This window comes from Hydractinia symbiolongicarpus, chromosome 14 (assembly GCF_029227915.1).
Source record: "Hydractinia symbiolongicarpus strain clone_291-10 chromosome 14, HSymV2.1, whole genome shotgun sequence".
Taxonomy (NCBI): domain Eukaryota; kingdom Metazoa; phylum Cnidaria; class Hydrozoa; order Anthoathecata; family Hydractiniidae; genus Hydractinia; species Hydractinia symbiolongicarpus.
Genome location: NC_079888.1, coordinates 17,516,072 through 17,534,379, shown reverse-complemented (window position 1 = coordinate 17,534,379; position 18,308 = coordinate 17,516,072). Strand labels below are relative to the sequence as shown.

The following is an 18,308-nucleotide window of genomic DNA, read 5'->3' as shown; positions in this document are numbered from 1 at the left end:
AGCATGAAAAAGCTAATTTTTTACTACAACTTCAAAAGACCAAATTAAAAAGCTGTAAAAGGCAACATTTTATTAAAACATTTTTTAAAATTGTATGTAAACAATCGAGCATTTCGAATTTGCTTACAACTAATCTCGTTTTTATGATTATTCAGCATTTTCGCAGGTGTATTTCGTGGAACAAAATTGGATATGGGAATAATCCTATTCATGTTGTCTTTGTCCATCTGACAAATATCGCATACAGATTCCTGCTAAATATTTATCCACTCTGTTAAATTCAATATTTCCTACTTTCAAGGAATAAGTATTATTTATAAACTTATTAACACATATTTCTTTTGCGATTTTCTTGTCAAAATTTCAAATTGCGTCCAAATCATTCTCTTCTGATCTAACATTCTAAGATAAATTTTTAACTGTCCATCATTAACTATCATCGTTATGTTTACTTTTTAGCTGGCGGAGGTTCGACGTCACTAATGGTTGGAATCCAGTCTATTTGACTTAGCACCCAGCCTTCCTTTCCCTTTTTTCTGCGAGGTAATTTCCATCGTGGAACGTAATACTCTCCGGAATATTTGCTGAAATAAAAACAAAACAAAAAATAATAACACTAAAGAAATTAGAATTAGAACAACTTAAGTCTTAAAGTCTCACAAATGACAGGGCCAAATTAAGCAAACGCAGTTCTACTTGGAACATTACAGCTTCTGAGGACTAGGTTTTCATAAAAAGTGCTCCTATGTTTTGGAAAGAGGGTGAATATGAACTATGGAGGTCTTATCCTCAGTCACCAATCGCGTCTCAATCTTCGAGAAGTCGTCCTTTGAAGGTTAAAAAGAAAAAAAAAAAGCCGCATGCTATACCAAAGCTTAAGGCCTGTTGTTATAGAAATGACTTAATTTCCTAATTTGTAACATTTATTACTTTGCCCGTTTTGTTGAAAGTTGTCGGAATTTTGTTGATAAAGATCAGTTTATGTAACATAAGCCTGTGTTTACACTAGGAGACTTTCACTAATAACAGTACAAACGGAATGATTTGTCAAGGAGAACTAACTTTAATTTTAGTAAAGGATTGTGTAAGAAAAATTAACCGACAAATCACAGCCTACACAGGTGAGGCAATAAGAAATGCTACTTTTTGTTTTAAAGAAGCTTTTGTTATTAAAATGACCGTCAAAAACATTTTGACCAAAATTTTTAAGCTTGTAAACACTTGGTACAGTTCTTGTTAAGTGTTGCTGAGAAAAGTTAGGTTGTCAATCTAAACAGTGGAATATAATTTTGTCAGTTTTTTTAAACCTCTTAGTCACGAAAAGCTAAATAATTAAAATATTAGTCGAAATAGAGTCATTAATATTTCACCAACTAAAGTTTCCTCTGGCTATTCTTTAACCCCATTTTCAACTCCATACTTTTCATAAATACACTGCTGTATATAAAACAATGTTTGATATTTTTGCTATATTATGAACGTAGAAATCATGAGCATGAAACTACCACGTCTTCATCACAACCCGCACTCTTTACCAACAAAGATTATTGAGAAAAAAATTGCAAAGATGGTAATTAAAAAAAAAAACCAAAAAAGGAAAATTTTTAAAAGGAAGTATTTTGGTGTGTTTTGGAGTGATGTTACTTAAGAATCTAAATATTAGTTATATTGCACGAAGCATTCAATTTTAGCTCCAAGTGCCACCTCGTCCCAAGGCTCTTTTAGCTGCTCAGCCGTTATTACTTTATCAACAAAGCGAAATGCCCTGGGACGAGGCTGCTCTAAATATTATTAAGCAGAAAAGATTACAAGCTACCAGTCAGTGGTCCATGGATAGTTTACCCGTTCTTTATTAACAGCATTTCGTGTGTCTCGATACTGCGGTTACCATTTTGTGTAGAAACAGATAGACGACGAGTATTACTATAGAAGCTAGTCGGTAGCCCCTTGATAAATACACAGGTTCGCTCATCCTTTATATAGCGAATTTCGTGTTTTCGTAGTACGACGTGTTTTATGCAGACATACAGACAGACAGAATGCGGCTTTTATTATAGAGACTTATCGGCAACCCTTGGTGAAATCCCCTTCCGTTTCTTGCGGTATCTTTGCGCAGTGACAGACAGACGACGGCTATTATTATAGGGAGCGACTTTTTAAAAAAGCCTTTTCAAGCAAATAGAACATTTTCTTCCCGTGGTCTTTTTTTTCGCATGACTGCACGGTTTAATTATTGAATCGTTTATTCCGTACAAAGTAATATATAGTCTTACCTGCAGTACGAAAGCACAAATTTTAAAATAACCAGCAGACAAATAAAAATAACGCTTGCTGCTGCAATCATGAATGTTATTGGATCTTCATACCACGGTAATTCTTCTTCGACTAATTAAAAAGCAATTAAAAACAATAAATAATAGAAATTAATAAAAAAACAAATAGCCAAATTTGTTTCAAGATTTTTTAATACTGTCTAACTTCGCGTAGAGATGAAATGCGGAAAAAGAGATTGGTCATAGCCTTACACTTCGATATTTTTTTACTTTTGTATTCTACTAATTATTATTCTAGCCTTGGACCGCGATTATAAAACTTCTTGTTTACCTTATAAAATGCCAAGGATTGTTGGGTATGTTATCAAACTACAGCACATTATACGGATAGAGTAAGATTACCTTTCTCCTCTGTACAGTTGCTTGCAAAGGTTAAGTTATATAAACTTATGTTTCTCACACCAGATGAATTATAATGCGTACAGTTAACTGTTAAATTTCCAAACGTCTCTTCAGTAAAATTTCTGCTGAAATTTCCGCTAAACTCGCTTATTGGTGTTATCGAATAAATCGAATTTGTTGGATTAATTAAAATCACATGTTTTGATGACGTTTTCATTAAAGTGGTGGTCCTGACATTAAGTGTATTTATGGAAGTATAAGTTAGTATCGGTGTGTTATGTTTTTTCAGATCCTGTGTAATGCTAATAATTGGCTTGACCGTTGTTCTTAGCAAAGTTTTGTTTCCCAGTGTATTTGTTACTAAACGAATATTGTTGATGTGATATGAGCTGAGAATGATAAAAGTTGACTTCGTTTTTGGTGCACTGGTAACACGAAGGCTGTTGATATTCGACGATAATACATTTTCTCCTTTCACCCACATTTTCATTTTTACATTATCTTTATACAAAGTAGAAAAAATAACAATATGTAAATAAATCTTGTAAATATTCTTCTCCGCCATTTAAGAAAGTATCGAGTTTGTCTTCTTTCTTAGAGAAAATTCTTTTTGATTTCATTCCCTCTTCACAGATTTTTTAACTTCCTTTACTCTTTTCATCGACATTGTTTTATATAGAATTTTAATATGCACATTCTAAATAATCGAGTTAAAATATGTTTGAATTAAGAGGTTTAATTATTCAAACACTTGCGTAGTTGCATGCATAATTAATAATTATTCTTAATTTATGTTAGATAGTACATCGATATTCAAAGAAAGTCCTGTCCGTTCTTTTCCTTTCCGCGGAAAAAGGAAAAAGCCTTAACAGTGAAATGTCGAAAAAACACCGTAAATTTTCAATTGCCCTCGGCACTCAATTATTTTTTTGGTATTACGCGGGTCGCATATTTGGTGGCTAGGCGCTTATTCAATACCTTTGGGTATAGAGGTAACAAAATCATAAACAAATTAACACACGACATAAGGAAACAATAATAAGAAGAAACAATGAAAAAGTCACTAATGTCAGTCCTTTTTCTCTCTTTCAACTTTGCATTATACTTTGATTAAAAATTTAAATCAAGTAGTGCTTAAGTGGTGGAGTGCTTAAAAATATAGTTTGGCTCGGCACATCTGATGTGTCTATAATTGGCATGTATAAGGGTGTCTTCATGCTTTTGTAAATCTACTAATTGGGAATCGGTTTCTTGTTTACTTGTTATGAGCAATCTAAAAACAACAGAGGAGTCGTACCAGCATTTTTTGTATATGACTATTGTAGAAAGAGGCGGATACGTGCAAGATGAAATTTTTGAGAGCTTTTCAATTCTCAAGCAGAGAACATTGAAAACGTATGTTTTTTTACCTTGGTTTTGCGTTGCAAACTTATAAATTAAATTCAAATATACTATGAAACATTTGTTTCCTGATGGTAAAAGTAAAGAAACGAAAAAAGCGTTTGGTGTATCCAAAATAAAATGGGATGGAGTGTGTAACAAGAGTGTAGGATGGTAGGAGGTGGGATGGAGTATAAATATACATTGGGCGGGGGAGTGACAATTTTTGGATAATTTAAAGTCTACTTCTCCCTAACCTTCTTCGTAGGTTTAAACATAAATCAGTAGACGTCCGTTAATTCGAACATACAAGGGACTAAATTATTTGTTCCAATTACCGAATGTTCGGATTATCAGAAGTTCAGAAAAAACAAGATATTTAATAAACGTTTAAAGGCTTTATGCTAATATAACTTTATTACAACTTTACTACAACTTTTTATAAAAATTTTTTAACGTTGTTTTCTTGGCGATGGGCAAGGCCACCAAATTCCTTGTAAACTTCATTTTATTGGAAATGCCTATTTAATTGATAAATTGAAATAAATGTTGCCACTATGAATAAAAATGAAAACGCTTTTTTCTTATTTTCCCATGCATAAGATTTTATTTATTGATACACAAAATTTCGAATTAACAAGCATAATGCAGCCTTGGGACTAAAAAATTGTTTGAATTAGCGAAATGTTCGAATTAGCGGAGTTCGAATTAAGCAGCTCAAAATATAAGACTTTATTAAACCAAACTCAAGGGACTTAGAAATTTGGTCGAAATAACGGAAAGTTCTAATTAAGCGGCATTCGATGTCTACTGTATGTAATTTTTACGCTTTTTTGAAAACTTAAGTTTCATAGCATCATGTGGATGACTAAAATTTGTATGTAACTATTTCTACATTTACTAACAAAGAAATCATGCATGAATCGTTAATGGTAATAAAAATAAAAAATCTTTTTAATACTAAGGTGGAAACATCCCGAACCAAAGTGAATTTTCGAGTTAAGATGGCTATGAACGTAGAAATAAAATCCGAGAATAAACATTCTGAGGATATTACTTCAAACCAAACGACTTGTTACACGCAAATGGACAAGTTGAACGCTGTCAAGTTGACTTCTTTACCACTTCTGCATCTGAGTTCCAAAGTCTTAAATCTGTGAAACGAGTGAACTATGACAAGTATACTGTTTAGGAAACGCCTTAGAGTCCTCGCTGTGAGTACTCGTGACTTCTTTCAATTTGAAATTCTTGTGCTTAAAATGCAGTGACATAAGAGCCTTGACAATGCAATGGATGGATTGATTGACGTTCAGTGAAGGTAGAATAATAGGAAAGCTATTTAAAAATTGTAAAAATGATTGTAATACGCTTGCGTTTCGACAAGAAAAGAATTCAAAATGCAGACTTTCGATCCACTTTGGCCAAAGATACTTATCCCTATTGTATTGTCAGATAAATTATGTGTCCAGTACAGGCTAAAAATGTTTTTTGGGAAATTTGGAATTTTATGGGAGGTTGAACGCCAGTTTTAGCCCTTAAGTACAGTTAACCGTATTGCACATTCAGTTGGAGTTCTGTAATACCGGTATAAGGGCATCTTAAATCCAGTGGATTACTTACGGCGATGGATTGTATGGATCCAATTTTAGATCCATACAATGTATTATGAATCTGCATCTTACAGTAGATGTCAGCTCACCAGCATTGAAATGTTTCACACATCGTTGCCTACAAACAGCTGTTTAAAACTTTAATTTTTATAACAAATGCATAACGTTTCACTTTTAAAATCAATGCAACCTAGTAATGTCGGAAAAATATCGCAAATACATGTTGGTACGAATATGGAACGTTGTAGCTCAAACGGACTGATACCGTCAGAAAGTCAATAAAATGTAGTTTTTGAAATTGTCTCTATTTCTTCAGTGCGCACTAACGGCTTGGATTGGTCCCACTACAAAAAATGATGTATATATACTTTATTTACATAAACCAGGCTGTCCCTGCCACTTGTCTATAATCCTGACACAAATCTAGTTAACATTTAATTCTTCTCTCAAAAACGAAGTATACATTCATTAAAAAAAAATTGCATAGTTAACGACAGTTTTTTGAGTAATTTTTGAAGTTGGCCAAAACCATGAACTCCCCAATATTCCTCAGCCGGTAGGTGGCAGAAGTGCAACTTTTGCACATATACGTGGGTAGGCTAGGTAGACGTTAAAGGTGCACTTCTAACATGCCAGAATGATAAAATAACCCACATTAGGTGCCACGAAATATCAGAAAAAGGATTTCAGGTTAGCAACAATTAGCACAACCTAAAAGTTTAGATATAACTAAATAATCAGTCTTAATAACTAGTGAACTTTCACAATTTTGAATTAGACAAATATAATATAGAAATAGCCAAAATTACTACTTGCGAAGGACTTCAAAATTTGTCAACTGATAGACACCATATTCGGATATCACATTAAATGTGTTCGGATATTCCTGGAAAATAATAAACACAAACTTTTGAAAGTTGAAATTCTTAATCTCATTTTCTTTCCTTATCAAACATATAGGTGGGAAATAGAAGCAAAAGGATAAACCTATCGATAAAACGGTGATTAAATCATTTTAGTATGATATTAAAGAACGAAAAGCTGATAACGTTTTAGCAGTTGACAGAATATTGCTGAAGTTTATCGAATCTGATAAGCTAATTTTGTTCAAGATAATATATCTTGGACATAATTAGTTTATCAGATTCAATAAACTTATCGCCTGATGTGTGCACGACATTTATTGTCAAGTATATATAGTAGAGATTAGTTGTCATCTGTCATTGTAAAAAAAGACAATGGAAATGAGAAGATTTTTTGAAATATTTGTTTTGTAAGTTATTGTTTTGTAAGTTATTTTTTTATTTTTTTTTATTTTTTTTTATTTTGAAATTTAATAGTCATGAAAGTTATGCCATTTTTATGTGTAACGTTATTTGTCAAAAAAAGCAGGGAAGAATATGCTAGTAGATACCAATGCATCTGCATTCATCTCTAAACGGTTTTTGTTACATTAAGTGCTCAGCAGTAGAAGATAATTCCCGCTATCATTCGTACCTTAAATGCTCGATTAATTGCCTTGAATACGTATTTAAATTTTGACTTTTAAAGGTGCGTAATCACCCTGTAGGCAACTTTTTTTTGAGGTGCCTATTTAATTGTAAAAATTGAAAGATATAAATGAGAAAACATCATCCTGAAAATTTTATTGAAAACTGACAACCAGAACATGTTTAAATGTTTCATAGAAATAACAAACCCACCCCAATTTCTCTTCGCCTACAGAACCGCCATTACATTTGTTGCTAGAATTATGCAATAATAAACGCACGGCAAAATCGATCGCATGGTTGCAAAAATAATGAATGTGGAAGAGCATCTGTAAATGTGTTTCCATCGTAATGCTTTTATAAATATATCCATAAAGTTTCGAACATGATAAATCAGATAAATCAATCGAAGTTACTGTGTTATTCTTTATTATTTAAACGTTTTAACTTACTGAATCAGACTTTTTTGCAACAACGACCCCTTCTTGTTTTTGTTGTTTAGCTGTCTTACTTTTTGATTATTTTCCTTTGTTCAAACAGTTAGTCGTTTCCTTGTGGAGACAGTATAAGATCTAAACAATACACCTTTACAATAATTCGGGAAAACTAACACTCCATCGCAGCTTATTTAGCGATCGGAGGAGGTAAACATCACACTTTTATAAGAGTTTATTAATGAGAAAACACGTTTTTTCGTGATAACTTTTCTTGCACATAAGTTGTATCTTATTATTATTAACGTTTCTTCAAAATTTGAAAGAAATTGATACGACGGAAGTTAAAAAACTGGATAAAAAACGCTTTTGCCTCTAACAAACTCTCTTAAAAACACGATTTTTACCTCCTTTTTTCCGATATTGTAAAATGGTGGAGAGCCTAGGAACGCATGTACAATTGAATTTTCGTGAATTAAGGTGTATTAGAATACCTAAAATTCGGGAATTGCTCCTTTCATGGTTTTAATTTTATTATCTCCATAATGCTTCAACTATCTTCAACTATCGCAATGTGCATTCTCCCCAATTGGGTTTTTTGGCTTATAATATGCAATAATGCCGGCAAAGCTAATTAAAAAAGAAAGAGCGTGATAAGCATTAATTATCATAATTAATAACCACGAGGCAATGCTGTGATTTCTTTTTTCCGTTTTGTTTTGTCCGTGGTCTCCACAAACAATTATTTTCTAAAGTAAGGGGTTGCATCCGTATTTTTTAAAAATAGGGCAATGTGATTAGTTAGATAATGGAGAAATAATGCCCGGTAGATGTGAATTAACCACTTTGGGAGATTGCTCTGCAATATCTGCTTTACTATTAAACTAAATGTTAGAAAATTGCGAAACAAAATTCTTACTTAGCTTAAGGGAAAAAACAATTTCAAAAAAAAAGAAAAAACCTCATTAATAGGACCTCGCAAATTGCGAATAGGACTACCGAAATGGCAAATAAGACCTCGTAAATTGCGAATAGGACCTCGCAAATAGGACCTCGTAAATTGCGAATAGGACCTCGCATATTGCGAATAGGACTTCTTAAATTGCGAATAGGGTTACCGAAATGGCAAATAGGACCTCGTAAATTGCGAATAGGACTACCGAAATGGCAAATAGGATCTCGTAAATTGCGAATAGGACCTCGCAAATAGGACCTCGTAAATTGCGAATAGGACCTCGCAAATTGCGAATAGGACTTCTTAAATTGCGAATAGGACTACCGAAATGGCAAATAGGACCTCGTAAATTGCGAATAGGACTACCGAAATGGCAAATAGGACCTCGTAAATTGCGAATAGGACTACCGAAATGGCAAATAGGACCTCGTAAATTGCGAATAGGACTACCGAAATGGCAAATAAGACCTCGTAAATTGCGAATAGGACTTCTTAAATTGCAAATAGGACCTCGTAAATTGCGAATAGGACTACCGAAATGGCAAATAGGACCTCGTAAATTGCGAATAGGACTTCTTAAATTGCGAAACACCATATCCGAACACTTTAGTCGCATATAGCATATTGCATATAGCTTTGTACCGAATAATCATTCGCGAATCAAGACAAAGTACATTAAGGCAAAATCCCGATTAAGGTTACGTGAAAAATTAGGATTAAGAACATTGAACGGCTTGCCAATGTGGTGCATCATTAGGACTTCTAATTTTATTATTAGGAAAATATTGCAAAGTAATTTCAAACCGATTAGTCCATGCAGCTACTTTGGTGTCAGCGGTATAAAGAACGGGAAAAAGTTCCAATTTCAGTAAAAATTCTAAAAATAACTTGCAACTTTGTAAGATATGTTTTTAGATCGGTTTGATGAAATAAAGTCAAAAAACTTCTGTCATATTTCTTGAGTTCCTTATATTAGCCATTTTTGGAGACCCAATATACGATTTTCAGCATATCAATTTTGACAAATATCCATGTGCAACATAAAACATTAAAACCAACTCTCATGACTGAAGTAATTCAGATTGGTACAACGAGTCCTAGGTTTGGAACTCATCTATAATATACTCAGTTGTCTACCCGAATGACTTGAGTCTTCCAACAACAACAACAACAACAACAACAACAACAACAACAACAACAACAACAACAACAACAACAACAACAACAACAACAACAACAACAACAACAACAACAACAACAACAACAACAATACCCTATCATTGTGAAAACTATTGTTATTCTATCTATAAAAGTCTTTTATAGATATAGAAAATTGTTGTTTGTAATTCCTGTTTAAAGTTGTACAAAAAAATTAAGATGTACATAGCTTGAAGTAAAAATGAAAAGTTGATTGGTTTATCAACGACTCATCCAGAGGTTGACTTTTACGCTATTTTGACGATCAAGGGCGGTAAAAGGCGGTGGTCCCGTTGCAGCCCAAAACGCTGTCCGAGGTCTCCGGTTGTTTTTGATTGCACTGAAAAGCTATTACACCTCTATTTTACAGCCGCCAAAAAATTCTTAATCCGTACCTGAAGGGAAACTGGAAATCTGAAGAAATTCATTTATAAAAAATACGTTTCTGTTTGCTGCAATAGGCGATATGCAATACCCTACGTGCGTAGCTAGCATACATTCAAGTGATGACTGTTCACTGTCAAATAATCAAGGAATTCCTATGCGTAGCTACGTTCTAATTAAAATGACGGAATCTTCTGAATATAATGCTGGACATAATGCTGACTAGGTACATAAACATAATGTATATAGCTACTTGTAATTGCAACGCTTATTTAAAAACAAATGCGCCTCTGCAACCCTGGCATAGTATTAGATGGCTCACAATCTCAAATTAAATATTATCAAGATGTTAATTTTAGACATGAGAAAGGAATTTCTATTCAGTAATTCCCGTTGTGGGTGCGTCATAATCTTGTAAATCCAATTAAAGCAATTGTTCAAATTTTCCTTTCTCTTTTCTTGTACCACTCATGGCATTTTCTTGCATTAAGTCTTAAATTCTTGCCCAACCTATAGACAACATCGCAGAGACGTGAGTAGTTTCGAAATCAATGTGGCACTGGGTTATGACTTTTACATTTTTACTGCTTATATCAACACATTTTAGCTCTAAAAATAGGATTCTCCTCATATATAGGGAAATATGGTCTTTAATAATATAGAACGGTTTGAAGTATGAAAACATAGATACCATGAACTACAATCTTGTTCATCAATTTCAAAGATCATACACTGAAGCAATGATCAACAACGTTTTAATATTATACCCACGCATTGTTAACTTGTCAACAATAATAATTAAAGTTGCTTGTTGCTGACGTAAGCACGTTTTCTTTTTTCAATTTTCTGAACCTACGTGGGCCGTCGCGTTAATTGCTCCATAAGGCTGTTCTCGCAGAAATTGCGCCTAGCGCATTTTTAACGTACGTTACCCACCCTGCACATCTGCCAATGTAGTCGTCTCCAGTGTTAGTTGCCTATGTATGGCTGTGGAACTTTGGTCAGGCGATGTTGTTTTACTATTTTCCAAAACATTATGAACAAAGATTCTTGAGTTTGTAAAAAAATAAGTCACAGAGTATTTTTAAACTGTACTTCCGATATGTAAATCTTTAAAATAATTGTGCATTTTATATACAGTGTAAAGTTACTAAGAATAACAAAGATGAAAAATTTCATAGTTTAATACACAGATGGAAGGTTTTAAGTAAACAGTATCTTTTTAGAGTCTTTTTTATATTCGTAAAGTTTATTTGTTTTTCGAATACAACGTGTATCAACACATATAAATATATATATACATCACAAAAATTACACCACAAAAATTTTTTTTCTTTAAATAGAATGCAAACATTTAAAATCTTAACAAAAAATGGGTCCCTCAGAAATAACTCTTCTACTGTTTTCAGGATTTTGCATCAACAAAAAAGATTAGCTACCGTATTTCTTAGAATTAACGATGCACAGTGTCTTACAGACAAATTCTTTAGCGTGTTTTTCATCTAAGGGCGTAGTGTATTGGAGAAAGAGCAGTAACAGTTCCAATCCTTGGTTTTAGAATAAAAAATTCAAAATGTCAAAATACTGTGTTGTTGCACCATGTGTTGATGTTCTAATACCGTAAAGACATGACTGAGCGGCCCCCTTGATTAAGCCCCCCACCCCCTGCCCACTCAAATAAGCGCCCAACCTAACTCCTAAAATATTAAATAAGCGCACAGGCGCTTAATCGAATTTTTTACGGTATATGTGCTCTTCATAAATAAATTTATAAAACCTTTGTGCGTTTTATGTACAGTGCAAGTAACAAAAAACAAAACAAAAAAACAACTGTGCATTTTTATATACACGATTCAAAATAGATACGGAATACATAGGTGAATATTTATGATAGCACATCCGTATTTCATTCTCAATAGAGAATGCTTCACCCCGATCAGACCTCTGATCATGACGGCGAGTATAATGCGTGTAAGTCATAGTGATGAACAAAGTAGTTCTCTTTCAGTATAGATACGGAATGTTGAGAAATGTTTTCATCCGTTTGATGACTAGATGGGTTTATTTGTGTGGTAATAAGGTACATAATACACTGTGATAAGTTTTAGCTCCAACATAAGGCTATACATACATTTACTTGTTGTTTTTTCCTCAGAACAGATTTCATTCTAAAAAAATGCCTAATTAATAACATCAAAAATGATATTTTAAAATTTATTTTTTAGATTTTCTAAACACGTTTAACTTCACTTTGCCATTACCATTAAGATTTCTGTATTTTAAGAGTAGATATTTATTTTTTGGAACATTGCAAATTAAAAAATCGCTTAAAACATTTTTACTCCCAAAATTACAGATTTTTAATTTTTGACTCGCTACTCGAAGTCCTACTAATTATTTCTGTTTTGTTTCTACTGAAAAACGCTATCGTCAAAATCACGATGAGCAAATTGTTTAGTTGTGTTTAGATCTATTTGTGAATACCTAAAAAATGCACCTTACCCATATTGTCTCTTTTATCAAAATTCCTCTAAAGTTTATATCTCAGGAGTGTTTTCAAAATCCTGTATGACAGCATACACAACCGCACAAGAAGATCCCGCGTTATCACCCTCGAATACGTTATATAAATCGTGAAGATACCAGATTCTCAACTCCTCTCCATGTTCGACAGATCTGTTTAGATTGCCAAATTCGAGATATGAGGAATTGGCGTGATATCCAGGAAGTTTGTACTGCTCCTTCTTTGGAGTAGTAAACCTCTCAGGACCTGGAATTATTATACTGTTATTTTTATCAGTAACTGCAGTCATAATCAAGACATCTTTGAAATTACTGCATCCCCATCGAGAGCCAATATTGCTAAGATCAGTACGGCAATTTAATGTAGCTGGACCTGCATGTTGAAGTTTCAGCTTTGTAAGTAGGCCAGTACGATACAATGTAAATCTGCCATATTTATTATCTTTTGCTCCAAAACAAACTGCTTTTTTTGTTAGTAACTTCCAATGACTATCTATAATGTAAAAAAAAACAACCAAAAATATGCATTGATTAACGTCTAAGTAAGAACCCAACATCAACCTTGTTGTTTTTATCTGTTTAATAATAATAACCGTATTCTGTTCAAAGTGGTTGCGCGTAGCTTTGTTTCGGAAAATCACGCAGAACCCGATTTTTACAGACTTGGTTTTGGTTTTCTTTCTTTCTTAATCATCGGAGAAATAACTATGTACAAATAGCTTCCTGATATAAAATAAATAAATAGATATCTACAAATATACAGGAAACTAATCAAATCCGACTAAAATTTGTTTGTAGTTTTATAAAAATGTATAAAAATTATGAATAGACCGAGTGACTGAAATCATACTCCCTTAGTTGAGTTTAAATTTTTTAAGGGTGTTACAACATTTTAATTCAGAAGGTAAAGTATTCAAAATTTTAAGCTCCAATGAGCGAAGACATTTTTCCCCAAATTTTTTAGTATTAAAGTTCAATGTTTTAAGATTATTTACATATTGAATTTGTACTGGCCTGTTTGTTTTGCTGCGTTGAAAGATGTCTAACATAAATGGCGGATTTAAATTATTAAGAGATTTAAAAATTTCTATCCATAGATTTTTTATTCGCATAACCTTCATGTAGTGACTTTTGATACATTGAATCGAAAGGATTTTTGTGGTCTTGCCCTGACCCTCATTTTGATTAAGGAATAAATCTCTTTAATAATAGCCGTGTTTTGTCTGTCTGTCCGCGAGAGCCGCGTCCCGTAACGGAATCACGAAATTTTTATAATGCGCACTAATACCAAACGCGATTTATTTTGTCCACTTTGTTGCGACAGGTAAATTTAAAGGAAACACGAAATTTTGTAAATTACGCGCCGATACCAAATGCGATATATTTTTACCGACTTTGTTTTGACCGCTCGCGCGTGGAACATCATTCACAACGCCTGATTCTTTAAAAAAAAACCAAGATTTTCGCGACCAGAAAGAATCCAAGATCTTCGCGGAACGAAGGCCATTTTGATAATGGTCGTGTTTGTGGTCAGTGTGTGAGGTTTGTAGGCCTGTTTGACTTTTTTATCTTCTAAAAGCCTTATATATTTGTAATATTTGTTTTCTGTTTGTTTTCAATGTTAGGATAAATATATTGTCACGTTTTTTAGCCACGTACAGATCTTAAACGCACCAGTTTTAGGATGTTTGGCTAGGAACGAAGATTAGCTAGCTATAGCTACTAGCTAGCTAGAGCCTCACTTATTGCTATTCTGTATGGTATAAGAGCTTTTTATCCTAGCCAACATTTATTTTTATGTTGAGGCTGTGGCTATTTAGCTAGCTCCTTAAAAAGTGAAAGTATAAAAATGCAGTTTGGCTACAACAATATTCTTAAGCAATTAATAATTTTTATGCTAAATGCAGTTAGCTAGCTAGGTATAGCTACATATTTTATTATTTTTCTGCAAACTTTTTCTGCAAATGAAATGGCTGAGCGATTGTTTTGGCTGGACGAGTAACGACAGGCTGTTCCCTTTGTTTTTATTTAAACCGAAGTTGCAATGAACATTTTTGGAAAAGGGTAATATGCCTTATGCGCCTGTTCAACTGTGTTTAACTGTACTAAGCGGCTAGCCCAGTGTTAAAAACAGACTGTTTTTGTAAAAGCCTGTTACGCCTATGGGCATGTGCAACACCGTTTACCTGTATATACTAAGGTCAGCCCACCACTGTGACAATTAATTTTGAAAATTTCTTGGGAATCACGCCTGGACTAACCGCTCAGCCCTGTGTCTGCGAGAAAGTTTTTTTTAAAAGGGTATTATTACTATACGCTGTACAACACGGTTTAACTGTACTAAGCGCTCAGCCCAGTGTCACGATTAATTTTTTAACTTTTAAAAAGACTTTTCCACAAAATAAAATAATATTGACCGATTGTTTTTGCTATGATGGAGTAACAACACTTTGTAAACTCTGTTTTTATATCAGTTATCGTTGCGGGAAAGTTATTTTTTGAAAAATATGTTACAGTCGCACACTATAATGTTGTATGCGCTTCAAATGATTAACGACATACTGTATACCTGTACTAAAGCGCTCCACCTGATCGTGTGGGACAGTTTACAGCTCTTATTAAGCGCTCCACAGAGTGTTCAATGCCGGATCACACCTTTACTTGTGGCTTAACCCGGCGTTTCGACGCCGGGTTTCCCGGCTAGTCTATATTATAATACCCGTATACCACGTTTTTTTTTCACGTCTCAATAACCCTCAGGGAGACTGAAAATAAAATTAAAAACTAATTGATCGCTCCGCACTCCGCATAGGTGCACTTTTATGCTACCAGAGCTTTACAAACTGCTCTGATTCGTAAATATTGTTGAAATCAAATGGTCTGGAAGTTGCCGTCGTAAGTAATTGTGCCTCTTCGCCCCAAATTTGGGCTGAGTAACAAAGGAAATCGGGAAAAAAATAATTTAAAAATGTTAAGTAATTGTGTAAATAAATGGAAAATTGTAAAATAAATAAGTAAAGACAGTAATCAAACAAGCAAACAAAAAACAACAAATACAAGCAACAAAAAACAACAACGAAAAACAAAAATAATAAGCAAACAAACAAACAAACTTTGCATAAAAGAATTCATACCATTAATGTGCGTTTCGTTTTGGGTTTTGACATCAGTTTTGTTTTGGGTTCTGTCATCTGTGCTTTTATATCTCCCATCTTTACACGGTTTGTCTTTTTCACAATAATCAGGAACTCCCTAGAAAGAACATTCATTCTGATTATTTTGCAAACAAGAGGTACAAAAAGATATTTACCGCCACTTTTTATAAATCACTCTCCTCCAGAGTGTGTAAAAAGTCGGGTTTTGTTAAGAAGATCAGTTTTGTGATGTTTTGAGCACACTCTTTAACTTATCTACTTAATAATTTATGATTGACGTAAGGTAATCAATGCCTGGGCGCTTGTTCTATAAGAACAAACTTGCAAGAACACGAACCTTCGATTTTGCAAAAAATAAAGAAAAGCTTTAACATTTTTTCATAGACTATTTATGCTATTAACTACGAACAATTCAGGATGAAATTCTTTTGCGATTCTCAGTTTACCAAACATTTTTACCTTTGATTGAAGTTTTCATATTGGTGTGATTTTGGCCTAGCTTATGAAGAAACACAATTATTAGAAGATCCAGGAAGCGATCTATTTAAAAAACAACACAGAAATACTTTTCCGCGAAAAACAAAATAACATAAAATGTGCATGCTCACTTCAGAGCTTTTTGTTCAGTGACGATTTGTTATTAATGGGAAAAATAATAAAAATAAGTTAAAAATAATTATTAATGTTAACCCACTTAGTACCCAAGCCCATGTTTAAACAGAAACTCCCCAAATTTGCACCTTTGTGCTTGATTTCAAACCGACTGCGATCTCGTGTCGCCGTCGTCAAAAATCCGTCGGATGTTCGGTTTTTTATATTAAATTTACAAAAGCAAAAACCTGTGGTAAAACAAAGTTAAAGTACAGGTTTTTTAACTTGAACATTTTTAGATTAATCACATTAATATAACATTTCTCTTTTACCTTGAAACTTTCAACTTCTCCTGATGTTTCTGGTAGCTGCAACTCATCTTCACCACCTTCTTGGACAAACCAACACTCTCCAATTGCGTTATTACCCTGATCTGATTTGAAATATGCCGTGTCACAATCTTGATTGTTTCGGCATTTTAACAAACAAGTTGTTCTTGTGAATCCTTTCGAATGCTTTATGATCTTTCCATTTTTGATGTCATTAACGCTGTGTATGAGGTAAAGTTTATCTTCTGTGAGAATGTATTTGATAGCAAAAAGCAATAAGATTAAAGTAAAAACTTTGAAAGCCATTTTTCTTTTGAGTCACAGACTGATGCGAAGTGGAACAAAACTGATCTAGGATAACTTACATAAAATTCATTTTTTTCAAAACAGCCACAACCGACGTCATTAGGGTTACCATTCGCAACTAAAAATCTATCCAATGGGCAGTGTTTTTCAAAACACACATTAAAAAGTAACCAATCATGTCGTTGCATATAAATTTTCATCAGCTCTGAATATACTTATTTTCAGCTAACAATTTTTGGGCCTAAAGTTGCTAAATGATCTTGGACCTAAATGTTTGCTTATTTTTTTTTCTTTTTAGCAAACATACCGCAAAAATAAAATATAAGGAAAGTACTCCTGGCAACCTCAATGCCAGGGCCAGTAGCTTTTTTGATAAAAGGATTAAAATACGCTACAGGCCCTGGGATCGAGGTTGTTCCGCGGGTTGCACAGAACAGAAAAGTTAACAAAACCTACAACTTTAAAATAGAATATAAAAATAATTTTCTTTCCTGCATCTTTTTAATCATGGAGAGGTGTCTTTCATAACACTAGTCAGAGACCCGTGGCAAAATCCACGGATTCGCCCGTTTTGCTACTTGTGGTACCATTTTGCGCGACAGACAGACGTATACGGGTATTATAATATATCATTCTTGGTTTTAAGGACTCAAATTTCGTGTTATCATTGTTTTAGGCGATAGTTTTTAAGCGATTGGAATTTAGTTTCGTGTAACGAAAATCGTTAGAAAGTGCGTTATATTAAGATTTCACGAATTTGGTTAGCCACATTCATCGACGTGTGTTTAAACATGTTAAAAATAATATTATTTTCGTGCGGTATATTAATAATAATATTATTTTCGTGCGGTATATTAATAATAATATTATTTTCGTGCGGTGTTTTCCATTAATTTTGCATGAAATGTAAAATTAACTTTTTTTAACACGTAAAAGTATAGGCGAAACTTTACTGCAAACTTATGCAAATGCTAGCTATTTGTCTACATTGCCTTGGTAAAAATTGAACAAATACTTTTGACGACATATATGACGACTAACGATTTTTACCGAGTTTAATTTATGACGGCTAACCATTTTTCCGACTTTATTTAATGACGACTAACCATTTTTCCGACTTTATTTAATGACGACTAACCATTTTTACCGACTTTTATTTGTTACCGACGACTTACCATTTTTAGCGACTTTATTTTTTTACTATCGACGAACCATTTTAACCGTGGTAATCTAATCGAATTCGTTTTTTACTAACTAACCGTTTTTACTGGTTTAATTT

General features: G+C 33.4%; 2 protein-coding genes across 2 annotated transcripts; both read right to left on the bottom strand.

Moving 5' to 3' along the window:
* Positions 1 to 279: 279 nt before the first annotated feature.
* LOC130626115 (uncharacterized) lies at positions 280 to 3,341 on the bottom strand. Its single transcript, XM_057441218.1, has 3 exons — positions 2,676 to 3,341; positions 2,274 to 2,385; positions 280 to 584 (listed from the first exon to the last, which is right to left on the bottom strand). The coding sequence occupies exons 1-3, from the start codon at positions 3,238 to 3,240 to the stop codon at positions 449 to 451; spliced, it is 813 nt and encodes a 270-aa protein (XP_057297201.1). The 5' UTR covers positions 3,241 to 3,341; the 3' UTR covers positions 280 to 448.
* A 7,418-nt stretch (positions 3,342 to 10,759) lies between these two features.
* LOC130625939 (uncharacterized) lies at positions 10,760 to 17,092 on the bottom strand. The gene is made up of 4 exons (XM_057441063.1): positions 16,727 to 17,092; positions 15,783 to 15,900; positions 12,628 to 13,141; positions 10,760 to 12,293 (listed from the first exon to the last, which is right to left on the bottom strand). The coding sequence occupies exons 1-3, from the start codon at positions 17,027 to 17,029 to the stop codon at positions 12,663 to 12,665; spliced, it is 900 nt and encodes a 299-aa protein (XP_057297046.1). The 5' UTR covers positions 17,030 to 17,092; the 3' UTR covers positions 10,760 to 12,293; positions 12,628 to 12,662.
* Between the last annotated feature and the right edge of the window lie 1,216 nt (positions 17,093 to 18,308).